We start from the raw sequence: 21683 nt of genomic DNA, 5'->3' as shown, positions 1-21683 counted from the left end.
ACTATAAATACAGCTAATAAATACGATATGACCATTTTCTGCTTCGTTGGGACTCTTGGTTTGGAGCCATACTGTGGAAGTAGTACTCAACTTTTGAAGAAGTAAATATTATCTACCAATTTTCCCGGAAATGGCTGCGTGGCAGTGATGCAAACCACAGATATCTTACTGATTCCACAACGTGATCTTCCATGTGTATAACAACACTGACTGCTTAGGTTGACAGTCACCAAAACAATTTTTGCAATGCAGAAAGAATTATACAGTAAGTTTCACATCCCAAGACTTGAAGATTATAACATTTTTTCAAAAGATTTTAAAAATGTCTGGGGACAGAGAATCAAATATTTTAAGAAACAGAGGAGAAGGAGGAAAAAGAACAAATAAAATCCTCAGATATTAAAGACTTCCGTTACTTAACCAGAGCAAGCCAGATCAACTTCACAGATGCCTGGGAAAGAGTACCAGCCCAGCAGAAGTATATTTTTTCTGGATTTGTTCTCAATATAATTTCAGTCTCTTCTCTAACTAAATGGCATCCTCAGGGCACGGTGCCACTAAACCACACAGACAGGAGCAAATATATGTCTGCAAGAAAAAAGAAACTGGAAAGTAGTTAGAGAGTTTACTATCTCAACTCTGCATATTAAATTAGGCTTTCTAGATTTATAGATCACTAAAAACCAGAAAAAATAAAAATGGAAATCTATTATAGCCTAAAAAAAAAAGAAAAAAAAATAATCTTTTTTTTCTCTTCAGGGTAAACCAAGACCCAAAATCATTTGGATGAAAGATGGTAAAACTCTAGACTCCAAAGATGTGGGAATTCGGAACAGTAACACGGACACAATCCTCTTCATCAGAAAGGCAGAGCTTCACCACTCAGGAGCATATGAAGTCATTCTTCAGATAGAAAACATGACTGATAAAGTTGCAATAACAATGCAAATCATAGGTAAGAATCTGACAACATCAAAATTAAGCATATCATACAAAAGAAAATAGTGGCCAATCCAAAGATCCAGCTACCTCAGAAGCCCTTCTTTGACAATGGTTGATAGCAGATGACTACAACAAAGCTTAGCACAGGGCTACCATGTCACTTTATTTTCCTAGTATACTTTCCCAGCTTGAAATGACCTGTGTCCTAGAGGCTTTCTGAGGGGAAGGGATTATCTGTGTGTCCCATAGCTCTTGAGGGATTTTTTTTATTGCATCGTTTAATCCAGTCAGTTTTATAATCCAGGTCTTGTTTCAGAATCCAAATAAACTGAAATTCCTTACAAAAGGGTAAGTGCACATACAACTTCCTCTTTGTTTTGAGTATCTCTCCTGATAATCCTATTTGATGTCCATACAGCTTTGTATGAGGGAAAAAAAAAAAAAACAGGAATAGTCATTTATTCACCTTTTCCATGCTACTCATGATTTTATAACCTTCAGTCACATTCTCCTCAGTTAACTTCATCAAGTTTTAGACTCTTTATTTTCAAAAAGATGCCATTCCATATCTTTGATCATCTTTATCACCCTTCGTTCTATCACTTTGAGAGTGATAGAAGGAATTTGAGAGTTCTAGTGTTCTTGAGAATAGTCATATTGTTCTCAGGGTAGGAAATATGAACCTGGAATGGATATACTCTTATTGGGTTTCTTCAGCAGATAAGGACACTGAAGATAAAATCATTGCACTAATACACCTCTACTGTTCAGAGAATTAGGAGTGACAAGACACAGTCCTATGAACTTGGAAAATTCACATTTAATGCCTTACTCTGTTAAGAGTGTCTAGTTAGCTTGAGGCTTAGTGAAGGTTTATTCTCTATTATACAATTTCTAGTCTCTTTTCTAGTGTCATTTTAAAGGAATGCACTGCCAAAGTTTCAGTAACTTCCCTTGGGCTTTTGTGAGATATATTCTGAGATCTTGCCTACTCAGATTTCATTAACGTTCAGCCAGAGCTCTTCTATTTCTCCTCATTACAGCTCTACGTAACATTCTTGATAATTGTTTTTATTTCTCTTTCCCCACTCTTTCACACTGTCATCCCAAATTTCTTCCAATGTATCAATACAGTTTTAGAATATGCATTTTGGCACAAAAAGAGTACTTAAACACAACTGCTAATGCTTTGGAATTAAAGATGTAATGCTGACTGCATTCTGCTTAAAGTTTTATAAAATAATGTTGGCAGAATGGGTACATAGTGGTGCCAAGAGCAAACAAGAAAGACATGATAAATTGGAGCAAATATGTCTTAATACCATCAGCGGCTTCTGCTCAAGAGGATGGCTGCAGTTCTGCAACAGCAAAATAAGTAAATGGCAGCTACAACAAAGTAATCCCAAGGGACTCGGATAAAGGGGAGCAGTGCACCTTACACACCAAAATACCTTTCTAAAATTGGTTAGTGACTCTAGATTCTAGCACATTGCTCTTACAGCATAGTACCAAGAATCTTCCACCCATTTTTTGGTACTGTAGAAAGGCATACAAATACATACATGCACTATTGCCAAAGAGTTATTTCATACAGAAAATGTATGTCTGAAAAAAAGCAACTGAGTTTATCACACAGATTAATATCTGTCAGAGTTGGAGGACAGGTAATAAACTTTTTACTTCTTGGGCAGCTTGCTCAACTGAAAAGGAATACACAAATTTCATTTAATTCTGGCCAAGAAGGGAAAGGGCTTGTAACAAACACAGGTACTTCTGCACCGAAGGCATCTACCCTGATTCTTGATTCTGACACTCTTTCATCAGAACTATGTCTTTTCAATCCTGTCAACAGTACTTCTTGCTCTCCAGATTTTACATTCTCTTGGCAGGAGAGAAATACAGGTGACTGAGGCACTCTTTCTATACTACTAGTAATGCTTTATGTACTGTAGAATGGATGTGCAAAAGCCAACTCTGCTTTCAGAGATATAATAAATCAATCAGTGATCTTTTGAGGTTTCCGTTCATCAGCTAACTTCCTTGGCAAACGTCTACTTGATGAAGGAGTAATGCTTGTAGCTTCAGCCCTTATGTTTTTTGGAGTAAGGCAAGAATGCAGGTAACCAAAAGCTCTGCTGCTATGATGAGTCACCTGTCAGTTCCAAACAGGAGTCATCACTTCTATTACTGCCATCACCTGTCCTTATTGCCAAAACAATTGCTGTGTTAACTCTAGAGATCAACCAAGTGTGGACTCTTACTATGGGAATAGAGTACATTTCAATTACTTACAGAAAGGTCTTAGATAATGAAAATATCTCCAATCTCTGAAAAAAATATGGTACCCTCAACATTTTTGCCCTCTACATGAATCAATAAACAGCACCTTCCACTATGCCTTCTACTGACCAAAGCAAACCTCAGTTCTATATTTCTGTAGGGTTTTTAACTGGAATTATTTATTGTTCTCATTATTTATTATTTGAAAATGTAAATGTAAATTTCTTTTCTAAAGATCATTCACATTTCATCTCTTCTTCCCATTTTATAAAAGTCAGTAATATGAAAAAATCCTCAGATGAGCTTGTGCTGAGGGACGCCAAGTATTTCCGCAGAATAGAAATCCCCACTCTAACACAGTGTCCTACAGAGGAAAATAATTTGCTACAGATGCATCACTAGGATTGACTTTTCCCATCCTCTGTTCAAATTACCAGCTAGAGATGTACCAGTTAGTACTGAGAAAGGAATATTCCACAATTCTACAAAGGAATTTTGCATAGGTATTCTTGCAGATTGCATTATCCTATCAAACCACAAAGACCAGGAATATAAAAATCCATTTAGCAAATTTATCCATCTCTACCTTTTGTAAGATTATCCTTTACAAAGCCTTACAAGTGTTGAGGCTTTCAGTACACTACTCTTCTTTATTCCACCATGGGTAGATGTAATAATTTATTTAAAAGGGATTATTTAATACATCATTGAGTTGTTACCACATTAATCTCATAGCAGGTTAAGGCTTAAACTGTTTTTCTGTTCTTAATAAAGTCATACTCTGAAATTGTTGCCCCCAATCATATCTATATCTACGTACATAAACAAATATATAAGAATACACACATACAGACACATTCCTGAAGTCTAACTCTTCCAACAGATTACCGAATTAACAAATGACCTGCCATCCCATTGTTTTCAGTTTTGAAGAAAGGTTCCCAGATAATTGCTTTTAGGTAACTAGGAGCAATAAGGCTACAAAAATCTATCTGTTCAGTGAGGCCTCCCCAAAAGTGTACTTTTTCCTTTCATTGCACCTAAGACTGTGTTTTTCTTCCATTTATCAATCTCTTCCTGTAGGATTAAAACTAATTACCATCACCAAGATGTCCACAGTTTTTGACAAAGCATTGCGTAAGCATTCCTTTAAAAGAAAAAAACAACTGTTGTGTAAATATATATCTGTAGGTAAGCTCACAGGAAAAATACTTGTAAAATTAGGCGGATGCTGTGGAGGGTTATAACAGTAGGTAGACCTGAAAATAATTAACACATTATTAAACATCACAACATCTGTCTACTATTAGATTATAATATACTTACTCAGGGCTCATAGAGCTTTGCCCACTGATACTGTTGCAGTTTTCATATCCATGCAGGTATTCATCTCTAGTATCCAAAATTCTTATCTTCAAGTCAGAATAGATTAATTGATTTCTGTATAATGAAGTTACACATCTATAAATATATCTAGCTTTTTTCTTTTACTTTTCCACATCTTCATAAGCAATGCTGTTCATTTGACAACACATTGCCATTCCCTACTTCAGAATCAGGGAAGAAGAAAGTGGGCTTTAGCTGAAATCGGTAGCTGTTGAGAAACACACAAGATGGCAGCTTTTTCTCTGAAGTGTTAGTATAAGAGAGGAAGGAAGAAGACAATAAATGGAACGAGCGCAACGCTTTCTATATTCCTTATTGAACTTCTAGCTGGCTCCAGTGTTTACGAATTTGAAGGAGGACAAAAAGGGTTAAAGCTAATTACAAAGCAGTCTTTGATTCCAAAGTGTGCCAGTGAAAGGAGAATTAGCACATTATGCTTTCACATAGAAAGACACTCTTCCCCTAATAACAGTCAAAGGCTGGTTTATTACTGGTTTGCATATCCTTCTTTAAGGAATTAAATTACAAGCAATCTATAATTACATTCCTTTGTGCTTTGCTCATCTCAAACCTACATCTGTCAGATTGCTACTATTTTCTTCATTTTTCCAGCTTAGCTACAAAAAGAGGAGACAGTTTCCACACAGCTATCTAGAATGATCCTGAACTGTCCTTCACTAAATCACAAGACCATCTACCCAGGCCTAATGGTCACCTCCCCAATGTGCCCGGTAACTGCAAGCAGCAATCTAACATATCAAAAAGGAGAACTAGCACCTTCAAGTTAAAACATACAGGAATATTACTTAAAAAATCTAATTTAAACGTTACAGCATTTGACTAAACAGCAGCAGTATAAATATGAATGATCTTTAAAAGAAGGAAAAATGAAAATTATCATTTTATAATATATACTTCCAAGTATCTTAAAACGGACATTGATTTCTGTACCTCTTTGAGAGAAAAGTTATTACAGAGAAACTTCACTAGCGGGCAAGCTGACAAGCACTGAGGCAACAGGAAGAAGAGTCAGGTATAGTCCCAAATGGCTGGCCTTCTTTAATATACCCAGTTGCCTTTATTGTTTATATTACTCTCAGGATACCTAAATGTCTGAGTTGTACTGAGGTAACAAAGTAATAAAACGGTAGTAAAATAGTTATCATCACACCCATCCAAACAACACAAATTTCTTATTCCATTTTAAGGAAGAGTTTGCCTGGTTCCTCTGTTACTAATTCTACTGTGTTGTCTGTTTCTCAGTAGGTTTCAGGCCTCCCAGAAAAGTTTTAAGAGGGTATTTGAAAATTTCCCAACTTTCCTGTTTACAGTTTCAACTTCACATAAATGAAGTGTACTGCTATGGAACAATTATAGATTGCTATCAAGTTCTATTTTTTCCCCTGCACGGGAGGAAATGACAAAGCTCTTGGATCTTGAACCAGAAGCTAAGGGTTTTTTTCACCTCTCCTCTGCAGACAAGCCTGGTCCTCCTCAGAATATAAAGCTGGTAGATGTTTGGGGATTTAATGCAGCCCTGGAGTGGACACCTCCACAGGATGATGGCAACGCCCAGATCTTGGGCTACACAGTCCAGAAAGCTGACAAAAAGACAATGGTAAGAAATTGCACCAAGTCAGTGACTTTATATGGAGTTTAAACTACTACCTGCTCTGGGAACACAGAGACTTGAGGAAAACAGCTAAATTCATAACCCTCAGTTGTGTGTCCAAGGTGTCCTATGGCATATCAGAGGCAATTAGAGATTGAAGAATAGAGTCTAAAAAGAACCAAAAGGCTAAGTATAGTGCTGTAGAAAATGCCCAGTACAAAATGTAAAAAGAGAGACCTAGACTGTCCCATCTCTTGTGGTGACTGGACAGACAGCTTTAATCAGCAGGTGGAATTATATTTTTTATTTGAAATTATATTTTTCACAAATGCAGGGGAAAACTGAAGGGGAGGGAGGAAGATTTAGACTTGAACTCAGGTGCTGGGCATACTAGGGTATATACTGGGAGAGGTATGTGTGCTAGTCAAGCTGGAAGATGTCTCTCTCATGGAAGTCCCCATCAAGTAGTCATGTTTTGAGGACACTTCCTATATCAGGTTCCCCAGGTATGAGTAGGGCTAAAATGTGAAGAGTATATTTTTTTTCTCAAAATGCAAGTATTCATACAACTATCATGCCAGCTAGAAAACAAAAGTAAGAAAACAGATCAGCTGATCTTCACAGAAAGCAACATAATATTCATTTTGCAGGCTAGTGTTAAATACCTGTCTACCTGTCTTTTCCTTGTAGCAAGAAGGATCTCTCTATACAAAAAATAGCACCATGTCTGACCTCTCATAGCATCTTTCTAAACAGTATAGTCTTGTTACAGGAATGGTATACTGTTTTTGATCACTATCGTCGCACAAACTGTGTAGTGTCAGACCTGATTATGGGAAATGAGTATTTTTTTCGAATCTTCAGTGAAAATTTGTGTGGATTGAGTGAAACTGCTGCAACCACCAAAAATCCTGCCTATATCCAAAAAACAGGTAACATATTCTTCAAAACAAAGATCACAAAAGCTACTAAGTACCAAAAGTAATACATTGGTAAATGGAAAAATGCAGTATTACTTAGATGCACCACTACAGATATTTTCATTACTTACTAACTAGCACTTATAAAGTATTTTAGCATCAGGAGCCCTTATCTAGGCAGATCTCCTGCACTAACACGAACATCTGTTCAAAAATATTTAATCACACAGTCTTCTTAAACTATATTATTTTCTTAAAATAATACAACTGGAGGGTTCTATTTATGCTCTGGGGTTAAAAGTTTAAGATATCTGTGGTGAAGACTTCCCCTGCAGACATATGGCTTCCATATTTTTAACAGAAGCCAAAAACCCATGATTGCCAGGACCTTTAACTAAAGTATTAAACTTGAGATGTACTTTAGAGTGAAATGAATTTAAAGATTTGTTATATCATAAATGCCATAGCTTTGAAGCTTCTCTAAGTCATACAGGAAAATTAAATGACAAATAGATTGTACACAAGTCAACAAAATTGAAAACACAGTTCTTACTATTTTGTTTCTTTGAATTGCAGGCACCACTTATAAGCCACCTAGTTACAAAGAACATGACTTCTCCGAACCTCCTAAGTTCACTCACCCTTTAGTAAACCGTTCTGTGATTGCAGGATACAACACCACACTTAGCTGTGCTGTAAGAGGAATCCCCAAGGTACAGACTACATCAATTGTCATTGATACTGTTGCAACACAACAAGATGATGCTTTAGAATTCATGCCAGTTCAGTGTGACTGGAGTGTAACATCACCATATTAAGTAAAGGTCACCCAGTTATCTCCCACCTCACTCATAACTGATGCTTAACCAGAATGCATGATGCAAGCATTGCTGTGGTTGTGCACAGCAGCAGTGGGTAGATACAGTAAAGGAGAAAGAGGACAGGACAGCCATGGCTTATGTTAACCACGAAATTGCCATTATGCAATATAATTGCTTATGTTAACCATGAAATAGCCATTGAAAATGCACCATGTGTACATAAAATCTACCCACTGAAGAAAGTAAACAACAATAACAGTATCTTCTCAAAATGTATATTTTGTTCTCTCCAGTCTTTCAAGAAAACAGCAGCTAACATAATATACTGTTCCATTAATCTAAATGATACATAGGAACACCAGTTCTTCTGTTATGTCAATACATCCACGTAACTCTTTGAGAGTCTGAGTTACTTTGCAAAATTAACTAGAATAAGACCTGCTGTCATGTGTGAAGTTTTGGGGCTTTTTTTTTTTTTTTTAATCTCACAGGAATATTTTCTCAGTCTAAATATATTTGTTGAAGTCTCTTCAAAGAGTACAAAAAGATGTACTTTTTTGTCAGGGTCAGGAACAAGCAGTAAAAACTGTATCAGCTAGGAGCTAAATTTAGGTTTCTCAAAAAAGGGAAATAGGCTTTTTGTCTACAGTGAAGGAATTTACCATATTATGACATAATCTCGTCATAAATTTAAATTAGTACAATCACAAAAATTGCAGTATGCTTTTCCCTTCCCCTTCTTGCTGCTTATTTTCAGCTCCTCTCCCTTCCTCATGTCTGTGCAAGGATCTGATAGCTACACAGCAAAACACGTAAGATAATTGCTCAAAGTTCAAATTAACTCAAAAAAAAAAGTGAAAAAAAGAGATAATCTTAATGCAATCATTTGCTACAGTTCATTGGATGAAGGCGCCCCAGAAAAAACTCAAATATGAAATGGAAGCTTATCCACATAAATAGCTGCAAAATAACAAGAGCATTATAAAATAAATTCCATCAACAGTAGGCAAAACCCATCCTCCAATAGCTGCTGCAGCTTAGGTTCATCATGAAATGACAGTGTTAGTAATGATGTTCCCTCTTAGTTAACTGACATTTTTGTGCATCTGTATCCACTTCATTCTGTTTCCACAGTTTTAAGAAGATTCTAAGATAAACTTTGTATTTTACAGTTGTTAAATACAGTAGTCGCAGGCTTTTGAATATGAGCATGCTAGCTCTTTCTTCCACACTAGCCTGAAGGATACAAACAGTCCTTATCCTTCAGTACGCCTCATAATCTTAAAGCAGCTTTTCCAGATACATTTTTGCACTTGCATTGCCCAAATTAACCTTAACAAACACTTTCTGTACCGACTGCAGAACTCTGCAACAGGTCTTTTTCATGGAGAGTTGCTTACATTGATAGAGCTTTCCAATTCTGAATAACTATAGGCTATCAAGTATACGTCAGATATGATCTGTACGGCAAGAAAAAGTTACCACTTCAAGCAGAGCCAATATTCATGCCCTGGTAGCAGTATTGAAATAAAAGACATACACCCAGAAAGATAAAACAGCTATAGAAAAAGCAGCAAAAAAATTCTAAGGCAGGAAAAAATCCAGCTGACGTCTTTAAAGAAAATTAAGCATGGCAACTTGGATGCACCAAATTGTGTATCACACATCAAAGACACAAGTGATCCAGTAGATTTGAACAGAGTCTACAAAACAGTACGGCAGTCTTATTTTTTTAATGGATGAAGAAACAGAAGATGTTAATTCTGGAAGTAAAACAGATGAATACAGAACTTCGTTTTCTACTCTTTAAAGCCTATTTCTTCATTATATGTACTAACAAGCCTGAAATAAACACAAGCAGTTTGCTTTATATCAGACTTCATTTTCAAAATCTCATCTATAAAAATTAAAGGCACATTTTCAGGTACTGGGAAAAAAAAACACAGTGGCTTAAATTGGTAGAGCGCCAACCCCTTTACTGCTCAGCTGAAGCTAACAGGAACTTTTTGAGATTCCTGAAGCTGTTAAAGATATGCTAAATGGTTTAGAAAATCCTTTCCCAGCCTAAACCTTGGCATCCCAAGTTGACGACCCAACATCCACGGACCTTTATGACACTTCTGCTGTAATAATCTGTGCAGTTTAATTCCCCTCCTGTATGATACTTGAATCATTTGAATATATTTTCATAAGCACAATTAACTCCTGAAGAAAGGAGTTTGTAGCTGGTTTGTAGGGTGTTTTTTTTAAATTGCAATAAAATAGGGTACAAACCTACATTCTCTACGTGCTATTTGAGAGTAAATACTGAACATATGAATTATTAGTTTCACGAGTTTGCACTGAATGAGGAGAGGTTCCTTGAAAAATTATTAACACTGCTGTGTAATATAGAGGCCTTGTAATGCATAACTCTGATAGCTAAATTAAAGCTGTAAGATCAGCTGTAAGTCTTCGATTTTCTACCTTCTATTTTAAAATTCTTCTCTTGTTTCTTCAGCCAAAGATATTCTGGTACAAAAACAAAATGGATCTCTCTGGGGATGCCAAATACCGCATGTTCAGTAAACAGGGTGTGTTGACCCTGGAGATCCGGAAACCCACTCCATTTGACAGTGGCTGTTATACCTGTAAAGCTGTTAACGAGTGTGGTGAAGCTGAAATAGAGTGCAGACTGGACGTCAGAGGTAATCAGATGAATTGTATGGATAACACTAATACTCCAATGAAGAATAATGGATGAGCAACAGATAGATTTAAAAAAAAAAAAAAAAAATCATAGTTCCCTTTTATCTAACCGTGACTTGTTTGGTGGTATACAAAAAGGTTGTTAATTACACTCACTAGAAAGGTTGTGTTTTTCATTCTAAACTGTTATGACAGAATTACGTTACTCACTATGTAATATAGGTCTGAAGGTAGACAGTTATTATACTTCTCACTTAATATTTCTAGAGAAGATACTTAACACTGGAATGGAGGTCTACCTACAAACACTGCATTGTGGATAATTTTATTATCCTTTGTGCCATACTCTCTAATTAAAAGTTTTAAATGAAGGTATTAGCCCTTAGACATACGTAAAACATAGTGCATGCTAAATCACACACCTTTTTCAAACATTGATAGTTTATCTTGTTTGTCAAAAGGGCCAGGAAAAAGAGAGTCACATGTTTATAGCACAGTAAGAAATGTTGACTAAATATTTTTGGTAAAGCCACTACTAATGTATCTATTTGTCAATATGAACCTATAAAGCATCACTTTAAATGCTCATCAAAACCAAAAAAAGCTGTGAAAGCGATCTGTGTAACAGCCACTGATGGAGATCCATCTTCAGCACGGCAAGCCTGAAGGTATTTCTACACAGCACAGAGTTCAGTATTTTACTCAGTGCTAAGTCAGGAATGTGTACACAGTATACCTTGCAGTGTTGGGCACCAATACCCTCACTGGGGTCTTGGCGGCAAGCAATTTAGCTGCATTAGTATGATGATGAACTCAGACTAAGAACTCTGAAACGTCTAGCTAATCTATGCAGCAGCTTATTAAGACACACTACTTTCAGTTCAATGGCTAGCTCAAGTATTTCTGTTCAGTGCTATACTGTACAGTGTAGACGTAGATCAAAGCTTATTATTAATCACCTTCTGAAACTTGCTTTAGGAACATTAAATCTCCTTGGAAGCATCAGATAAAAGCAATTACTATAAAGCTTCCATATTTCACCTTCAGCACCCAGTCTCAATTTAAAATGAGCATCCTTCAATGTCTAATAATATCTTAAATTATTTTTTTTTCATTCTCCAGCACCTCAGTAAAACCCTGAGCCTCAACTCATCTGCAAGTCAAGGTACGAATCAAAATAATTCAGCTGGATAAAGGAGCAATGGCTTTTTGGTTAAATATAAGGTTAACCAGTCATTACATGTTCATAAAATTTTTTAGATTGGAAGGGAACTTTAAGATCATCTAGTTCCAACCCCCTCCACAGACAGGGACACCTCCCACTACACCAGGTGTTAGAGACTTTATGGAATTTTTGTAATGTTGGCAGGACGTACATGTGCTTGTTTTGATTTCTGTTTGTTTTTTCAAAAATTATACTAAGATCACATTCCTGCAAGGTAATTTATTTGGTTTATTTTAAAGTCAGGATTTCATGGGTCTCAACCTTTAATATGCTATGCCAGTGTAAAAATGTGCAAGAATAACATAATACTTTGTTGATTTTTTTCTTAACTCACTACAAGCACTCCCTCTAGGACACTTATTTATTAATACAGAGCTAACTAGCGTGAATACGTGTGCGTTACTTCAACCAAGCCAGCACAGTTAAAATTACAATACATATAGAATTATAATGTACATTTTAGACTTTTAAAAAATTATATAGCTATAATAAACAATCAGGTAATGTATTTGACAACAAATCCTTCTCCCCATTCTCTGTTGCAGCATTGGAATGGAACTTGAAAAGAAGAAAATTGAAGAAACAAATGAGGGAAAAATTCAGTTACATTTAGGAGTCCTGCTCATCTTAAATGTCATTTAATATATGTGTACTAGGAGGCAGCAGTGTCTTGTAGTGTCCTGCTTACTCAACATATTTTCAGACAATATTTCCTGTTTTCATACACACATCTGTTTTCATTACATTGCCCCCATCGCCATGTGAAGAAATTCAGGGAAGTCAAGATAAAACTTGTCCCCCATTACATAAATAAGATATGACTGAAAAAAAAAATGAGTTTTGCAGTTACATGCAAACCCAGTCCATTCCTAATGCCTGACACAAATTCCCCACTTCTACAGTTCTCTCCATTTTTCTCTTCTCAGAATTCTGATATTCTTCATAAGAAACAAGTACCTCAGAATAATGAAACACTAAAAATTATTTCTAATATTTAATCACCTTTCATTATACTAATCTCTACACAATAGAAAGTAACTCACTCCTACTGCTTTTACTGTCAGTGCTTGAAATATTCACCTCAGTACTCTTGAGCAGATCTTTGCAGAAACACATCTGAAACACACCATTTTGGAATATCTGGCTAAAGCTACTGTTCTGCTTTATATAGAAAATAGTTTCTTTGATAATTACTCACTACTGGTTTTCTAGCTTTTTAAAAGACACCAGCATAGACTTCCAGTTATTAGACGTTTCTGCAACCAATCATAGACATCATACTAAGCTACAGAGACAATCCTGTACCTTAGATGAAACACTGAAAGGTGCAGCCAGGAAGATTATTCGCACATAAATAGAAATTTTCAAAACAAAAAGCTTGTTATGAATGCAATAACTTACAGTCATCAAATATTACTGAAGGCTTTTGAAAGTCTATGAATGGTATGTATATATTTTTGCAGATAATTTTGTCTATCAAATGACACAACAGCATTTCTAGCTTCTCACCTAGTAGTTTGAATAGTATTTGGGGTGGGGTTTTTTTGGACCTGCAGTAGCTGTTAGTAGTTTCTGGCTGGAAAGTACTTTTTCACAATCACAGTACAAGAGATGGTGGGAAGATGAAATTAATCCAGGAAGCATCACCTTTTGGAAGAGTCAACACAAACAACCTGAAGTAACACTACTCCCCTGTCTCAAGGGGAGTTGCGAGTTGAGACTGGAAAGCATGTCTGACACAGCATGTTAGTTGTACTAAACAAGCAAATATAGCTTCATAATAAAACCACTGATGATAATGAGATGTGTATTTTAATTACTTTATTATGGTATCAGAACAAAGAAGGGTACTCCTCTAAAACCAAAGTCAATGTATCCAAGGTTAACATTTGTCTGTTGCACATTGTTATTATTCAACAAATAAATAAAAAACAATGGAAAATGTGCAAACAAGTTCACATTGTTTTGTACTTTCATTTTCTGAGCAGCACTATTGTTTAAAAAATAAGACACATACAAGTCAGGAACGTCCTGTATTATAAAGAGCCTTTGACCAGAATGCAGTGGACTGAGAGGATCATCTCAGCATCTGTGTCTATTGAAAAGCAGCAACTGAATTGCAAAAGTTTAGATTACAAAGGGCAGCTTACCCTATGGAGAGTTAGGTGCTATACCAAATACATTCTATAACAGAAAGGTGTTTTGTGAGGAGAGTAGACTTTCATGCTGTAATAGGGTACAATACTGAAAGAGTACAAAAATCAAGAGTCACTAAGAAAATGGCATTTTCTGCTCAGTTCTTAGCAGTTCAACATGAGTAAAATGGGGAACAGAGTGCTTTCTCAAGTGAACATTTATTTCACCTCTCAGCTCTGAAAAGCAGCATACTGCAAACTGATGCTTTCGCTAGATCTTAATCAATAATTTTTTCATGAAATTTTGTTGTTTAAATGGTCTTCAAGCATGAAATTCTACCATATATATAAAAAAATAAGTTTCCAGTGCTCACAGATTTACTTCCTGTTGTTTAGAAGTCCTCATACTAATGACAATCAAAGAAATGCCTCCTCAAAAAAACTGGCTGAGACACTATTTCTGGAGTACTTCATGCAGGGTAGCACCAAATAGTTAGAATCAATTCTATAGGGTCTTCTAAGAAAATGCTGTGCTTCTACATGAAAAACACAAATCAGTTTTTAATTTCAAAACTTTCAATGACAAGAAGTGAGCCAAAACCAAATCTGAATACTTATAAAAAAGCAGCAGTCTCTAGTTAGGTTTCTAAAAATTATTCCTGAAAACATGAATTCTGAAAATTCAAAATGCTAACTACTCTTCACACACTGAAAAGGGGAAAGGTATGCCTGCAAGATCTGAACTTTCTGTGATTAGTTCTAGAAGGGTCTTTAGAAAGTTAGAGGTGTTTATTGATGTTTTGCAAGCATATAGTATTTGTTCCATGGCTGGTATTGATCCTGAATGTATAGTTCACTAATTGCCCATTAATTGCATGCTTTTAAGAAATAAATTACTTCCATTCCAATCTGTTCAAAACTACATAAATTCAGCAGTTTCTTCCAAACCTAGCAGGCTAAAACCACAATTTTCCCCATCACACCTGAAAGACTACTTGACAAAAAAGTGGTTTAACTATTTTTTTTCTGTATGGGACCTCCTTTGATGCAAAAATCAAATGGACTTATCTCTAAATGTCACAGGAAATATTCTTACCCTGTAGTTGTTAAGTACTGTTAGAAAGAAGTGTACAAGGTAAGATCAATAGTAAAAAAATTATTAACATAGCTCACAAAGTTAAAAAATTCTTATCTATTAGCATTCCCTTTTAGCATATTAAGTGCCTTTCACAGCTGACAGCAACTACTATCAAAAACAACAGTCTTATTGAAGTCCTTTTAGTAGTTTTCCCCAAGACAAAAAACTGTTACTGCTCAAGTAGAAGATCCTTCCATATGATATCCTTCCAAGCATAACCTCTTCAGACCTATTATTTCTATCCAGTCAGATGTGAAATTGACTTTTACTTTTGATGCTACCATAATTTCAATTTAAAACCTATCAATTCAGCCTGCTTGCTGCCAGTTCAGTGTACACGCCTTTCTGTCAAAGAAGTTACTACAAACTATATAGCAGGAATGGAGATACTTAGATGCATGAAATTAACGTACTTAAGACTTAGCTGATACATTAGGGATGTTGCAGAGCATTACCAAAGGTACAGTATCATGCTGTACAGAAATAGTCAAGTTAGCCCAGTGCTTCACTTGAACTAAGATACCACTTACAAGGAAGATCAACTAACCCAAAAATATTAAAACAAGAAATATCATATCCAGTACTCCTACTAGCTCGTTCTCTCAGTACGGCACTACCTACTAAACAGATAATCACTCAGCTGACACTTTAGCCCAGGATAACACACATTTCACACCACAGTATTAATTTGTTTGTGTTTCATCCTGTATTTCAGCATGGTTACCTACTCCTGGCAATAGGAAGCTTCACTTAATATTCTTTATAAAAGCCACAAGATAAAATCAAACTGTCAAACACAAGCAAGCCTTACCAGAACTCCTCATTTCCTTTAGTCACTTGAGATTGCCTTAGTGCTCAAATCCTGACCATTATTCTATGAGCAAAAGATAACAGAAAAAGAAGTTAGTGGTTGACCAATGCTTCATAAAATGGAAGAAAAAAAACAGTGTATGAAACCCAGGAAAAAAAAAAATAATTCAAAAGCCAAAGCATAATATACATTAGGAAAACCATCTTTTTCTTCAAGTACAATTCTAAAATTGAGTAGAATTCCCAAAGACTGTCACTTTCAAGCCTATATCAACTATTTTCTTACTTACTAATCTGATTTTATAGCCTTACCCAAATCTTACTTAAAAGGCACAACACTGAGCTTCTCTTCAGGATGCTCACAGACTGAACTTCAGAGCAGTGACAAGGGTGGGGGAGTGTGCCTTAAATGCCAACACCTGAATTTTGCGTAGTGGCTGTAAGCAGGAGTTGAGCAGGATTTAAAATCCACACACATCCCTCACAGGTGGGTGCGGATTAGGATCTCTCAGTACCGCTGGCCAGCTGGCACAGCACCCCCACACCATCCAGCAGCCTCCCCCTCTCCCCGAGATGCCTGGCTTTGTCCCCCCCAGGGCCCAGGGACGCGCACATGGAGGTGTAACGGAGGACCCCCCGCGCAGGGCCGTACCCTGAGGTGAGGGCGCGGCCGGCGGTGCGCGATGGCGGCACCCCGTCACGCCGCTGCCCGCCCGAGGTGGCACGCGGCTGCCGCGCGCCGGCCCGGGGGCCGTTGGGGCGCCCCTAACGGCCGGCTCGCGCCGCGGCGCCAGCGCCCCTCAGCTCCGGGAGCTCACCCAGCCCCTCGCCCGGCCCTGGTCTGAGGGGTGATGGCCCAGGTCTGTGAAGCCTGAAAAAAAACACTTCAGATGGTGGGGTGAGCACAGAGGATTAAGGTAAAGTGTGCTGGGTTTTGGCCCGTTCCTCTTCCAGTTTTCACTCGGCCGGTTTACACAAAAGCTGTCAAAGGCTGTGTGCAAATTTACTGGTGGTCCCCCACAGACATAATTAATTCTTCCTGTTAACAAACGAGAAGTGCATCAGTTGAAGCTAAAGAAGGGAATAACATGTATGACTGTATTTGGTGGAGCTTATCAAGTTGCAGCCTATTTTGTATTCTGCTGTCATAAATACATGACTACTAGTTTAAAACTAGCAGGCATATCCATGGTAACGGCTGCAGAATAAACACGCTCATTGTTTCTTTCCTGAGCATTAGATTTCTGACTGGTTAATAAAAATGCATGTAGTGTAAATGCAGGTATATGCTCTAGTACTAGTGCTATTCTTGAGAAAGAGTACCAGCTACTAAATAGATTTTTATAATATCCTCAATGCTGGTGGATCCTTGTGTGACCACCAAGGGAGGGTAATAAGAAAAAAGAATAATGTTTCCATCAATGTGAGTATGTTGTTGCAGATTAGGTACTGATGCATTTTATGTAGATATTAAAGTTCGTATTAACCATGCTAATCAATACTCATTGTAACTGAAGGTACACTAGCATAATTATGCTGGTACAAATATCCTAAAATGAAAAAGTCCTGAATTTTCACACATTCGCATTTGCTACTAAATCACTGCTTGGAAGATCATTCTAATGTTAGGCAGAAATCAAAGTAACACAAAGTAAACTACATGCATTCAGTAACATGTTTAGAACAATACTGCTTTCCTTAGTAGCTTGTAAACTCTAAGCATTGTTCCTGATGGATTGTTTCAGTAGGGATGAGCACTTCAGTCAATGCCTGACCTGATTTTAGCACAAGCTGAAGATCTGTGCCCCTGCTTTGCTGCTTAAGTTACAATACTTGAGTGATACAGTAGGGTGGAATGCAAATTAAATGGATTGAGCTCAAATTGTCTCAAGAGAATGTTTTAAATGGCAAAAAATGCCTTACCTGTCATGAATTTATCTTCCTGTTCCCTCTACAAGAAGGAACAGTTATGTTTATTCACCTTTTCAGGTTTGTCTAAGCTTATTGTATAAAATTACATATAAAAATTAAATTCTACTTGTTGAAAATTACAGTGAGAGGTCAAAACGTTCCCATTTACTACTGTAACAAAGCTTTTCAATTCAGGGCAAGACAGATACTTAAGACAGCTTCAGCAAAACTGACCTGCAGGTTTCATTCCTTCAAGAAAGGATTATTGTGCTAGCTATTCATTCCAAGGGAGATCTACAATTGAGTAGAATGAGTAAAACCACAAGAAAATACTAGGTGATAGCCTTTTTTCCTTAATTTAATCATACAATGGCCATTCAAATGAGAGCAGTGAGGACAAAGACATTTCTGGAAATCGGAAAAGCCATTTATGTTGCTTTTATCACAGAATTTCTTTGAAATAAAAATCCTATGTGTTTAGGAAAGGTTTGTAAGTAACATATCATCTTGGAGCAGGTTTAGAAACACAAGCCATTCCTGTCTCCTTACAAACAAATTTTTTAAGAACAGGCTGGTGAGATTAAAAATAGCCCCACTGATACCTTTCAAGTGCTTCCCAACCATAGAACTCTATTTTAGGGAAACAAAAGCTGTCAGTGAGATACCCTTTACTTGTCTTTGGGCAGGGTCCCCACAGCAGTCTGCATAAGGAACACATCATAAAACAGGATGAACTGGTGAATGTTTAAAAGAAACAGATAAGAACAGCTTCATTTATTAGGTCCTGATATGGAAAAAATAGTCTAGCATCTGCTTTCTGTGCCAGACAGAAATGTTGACAGTAGGCAGCCCTAAAACCACAGATAACTGTCATTGCTATGAACACATTTCATTCTGTACGAGGATAGCTTCACAGAAGACAAATAATCCAAAACAGTGATTAATGCAATATATATAAAATATCAGTGGATATGAAAATATATGGAAATTCATTAAAGGTGGAAAAAAAAAGTGGTAAGTGTGCCCCCTTCTTCTTCTTCACCATGGATAATCATCTGAACTTCATTTTATATTCATTATGGTTTATTTAACAAACATAAAGAATATCATACATAGTTTTCATTGTTCTGCTTAGAACCCTGTAGGACCCAAATGGATGAACCCAGTTTGTGGATGAAAGTAATTTAACCTTCAGTAAGGTTGCATTTGCTTGGTATCTGTCATAATACTAATAATTGCCCCAGTAATCCAGGTCTACTCCAGGGAAGTATGATCACAAAGACTAATTACTAATATAAATCTCAAATACAGCTTTGTTTACTGCTGGTTTTCATATGCCAAATCAGGAAAAAAAATGCTTAAAAATCTAGGCTTTTCTTATGCTTTGTAGGTCAGTTCATGTATATACCTTAAAAAAACCCAAGTACAGTCGATTTTGATCATTGGAAAGTCCTCAAAAATTTCTACCTGGAAACAGGACTTGTTCTTCCTCAGTGCTATAAGTGTGGTGCTAACAGTACTACATATTTACAAAGCATGATATTTCCTCTTACGCTTTTTTGTTTCCTACAGCACTGAAAAACTATTAACAATTTAGACAATTTGTTTGGTTACAAGTCTGGTTTAGACAAATTTATTTTTAATATAGCCATTTCTAACAGCGTAGGGAAGAACTGCTGCTGGGAGCTATCACAGAACAGCAGAACTAAGGCTGGAAATCTTTTCTGTTCCCTCTATAGCACAAATGAGGCTGAGGGATGAAAGAAAATGGTAGAGAGCTTGGTAAGAACAGGAGAGAGGAAAATTACTATAACTGGAAGCTGGAAGGGGGGCAGGGACTGGTTGAGCAGGAGACCAGGGAAGAGCACAGGTCTGAACTGTTTGGGCAAAGCAGCTGGAGATGGTGGTCAGAAAGGTGAGAAGAATGTATAAAAAAAACACTAAAGGAAACAGATGGACATGTGATGAGAAACTGTGGTGCAGAACTGAGCCTTACTGGCTGAAGAGCGCGTAGGCTAGGAAATTGTGAGGGAACAGTGAGGAATCCAAGCAGGGAGACAGGTAAAAAGGGAAGAAGAGAGCACTTGGATACCCAGAGCACTGTGGACAGACTAGCATTCACTGGAGTTAATAAGAGAAACTGAAAAGGCAAAAAAGAGTGGAAGGAATGGAAATACAGAACTAGAGTTTTCGTATACTTGAAGGAAGCAAATGTTTAGAATTTTACTGGTGTTTTTCCTGCCACCGTTTGTTCCTTTTTATGTATAGCTATTTTGGGAGAAGGGGATTTCTATTTCTATGTAGGTTCCTAAACCACGTTTATTACTACAGTAACTGTTGCAAATAGAAGCAGGACTGTTTGCCCTTGGCTGTTATATACGTGATTCTTTGTTGGACTGATGCTTTAAAACAAAATTAGTCAATGCTATAACTACTATGCCACAGAAGTTTCAAAACATTGTACACACGTAAACAGAAAATTAACTTATAACTTACAATTATACTCATCACAGGTGAACAGAAAATTAACTTACTATTTTACAAACCTTGATATAAATATTGAGCTGATTTTTATCATATCTGAGCACAGAATCTGCTTAAAAGATGTTCTCTTTAAGTCTGGTTTGTACTCAACTGCACTCAAACCCTATTTGTCATCAACATTAAGCTTTTAAACTTTCAGATACAGCAATGGAAAGAGGAATCACATACCCACTATTATTTAAAGCACCATCACATTTCCACACTTTTAGTGAAATAGCCACACTGGGAATGCCTGTAGGAACTCAAAGCTGTTGCTCACACTGACCATCTTACAAGAGAGTTACAGCATTTGACTGTACATGAAGCCATTGCTGCGAGCAGAAGTAAAGTAATACTACTGAGCTGTTTGGAAATGTCTTGCCCTTGTGAGAAGCAGATGCCTCTGGCTGAATTGCGACTTTTGGAAGAACAAGAGGCTCTTTGTCATTGCCTTTTGTCTGGCAAGATCCTTGCACAAAGCTGCTGCTTCTTGGTCCTAATTCCCATTTCTTTAGGAGCTAGGTGGTGGTGTCTTTCACCAAAACCTGGCTTGTCTAAGAGCAGTGACTTGGAGTTCCTAGATACCACTGAAGTCAGAGTTTAGCAGAAGCCATTTTTCTCACAGAAGGAAGATGGCACCTCACAGGCAACAGCTTATGACTTTCATCCATTTGGCAATCAAAGGGAACTGGGATGTAAACCTTGCTCTTTGTTTAGCTATTTTCTGTTTAGTTCCGAATTCAGTGGTAACAGGAGTCTATGCCGGGCACAGGGTCAAGCAACTGGTTTGTTCCTGTTCTAGGCAACTGCTTCCTTTTTAACAACACACTCAGTGGGAATCAAAAGCCTTCCTCTGGCATAAACAGCATGATTCTAGAAATATCTTCAATATCTTTGCAACATAAAAGTTCCTAAGGAAGGTGTAGAATCACAGCCACATTTTTCCATTCACTTTGATCACTATGACAGAACTTTATCTGGAATCAAAATTCTTCATGATTTACATTTACTAGCAATTTAGCTTTTGAATGCCCAGAAGAACATTTTATCTTACAAACTCTGCTGTCCTCAGAGTGTCAAAGTAGGAAGGTGGGGACTATCTAAAGCTATGAATCGGGGTTTAGGAAGTTTTTACAATGGTTTTCTTAAAGTAATGAACCCCTTCCTTCAACAGACACCTTCAAAGTTTTTTTCCAGAGATATCTTTAATAAATAACACTTAGTAAGTGCCATTTTTGTGACACTTGCTGATGTTAAAATCTTTAACCTTTAAAATCATAGAATACCAGGTT

General features: G+C 36.9%; 1 protein-coding gene across 1 annotated transcript in view; it reads left to right on the top strand.

Annotated features, from left to right (window-relative positions):
* Window positions 1-13827, top strand: part of MYBPC3 (myosin binding protein C3) — a 66314-nt gene extending 52487 nt beyond the window's left edge. Inside the window, exons 29-35 of the mRNA XM_063332045.1 lie at window positions 760-955; window positions 6087-6226; window positions 6993-7152; window positions 7717-7853; window positions 10462-10648; window positions 11772-11814; window positions 12420-13827. Coding sequence (XP_063188115.1) covers window positions 760-955; window positions 6087-6226; window positions 6993-7152; window positions 7717-7853; window positions 10462-10648; window positions 11772-11782 — 831 coding nt within the window. The 3' untranslated portion in view covers window positions 11783-11814; window positions 12420-13827. The remainder of the gene's footprint in view (window positions 1-759; window positions 956-6086; window positions 6227-6992; window positions 7153-7716; window positions 7854-10461; window positions 10649-11771; window positions 11815-12419) is intronic.
* The last annotated feature ends 7856 nt before the right edge of the window (window positions 13828-21683 follow it).

The sequence above is a fragment of the Chroicocephalus ridibundus genome, chromosome 4 (assembly GCF_963924245.1).
Source record: "Chroicocephalus ridibundus chromosome 4, bChrRid1.1, whole genome shotgun sequence".
NCBI lineage: Eukaryota > Metazoa > Chordata > Aves > Charadriiformes > Laridae > Chroicocephalus > Chroicocephalus ridibundus.
The sequence above is the reverse complement of the archived record's forward strand: the minus strand, read 5'-3'. Positions and strand labels throughout refer to the sequence as shown.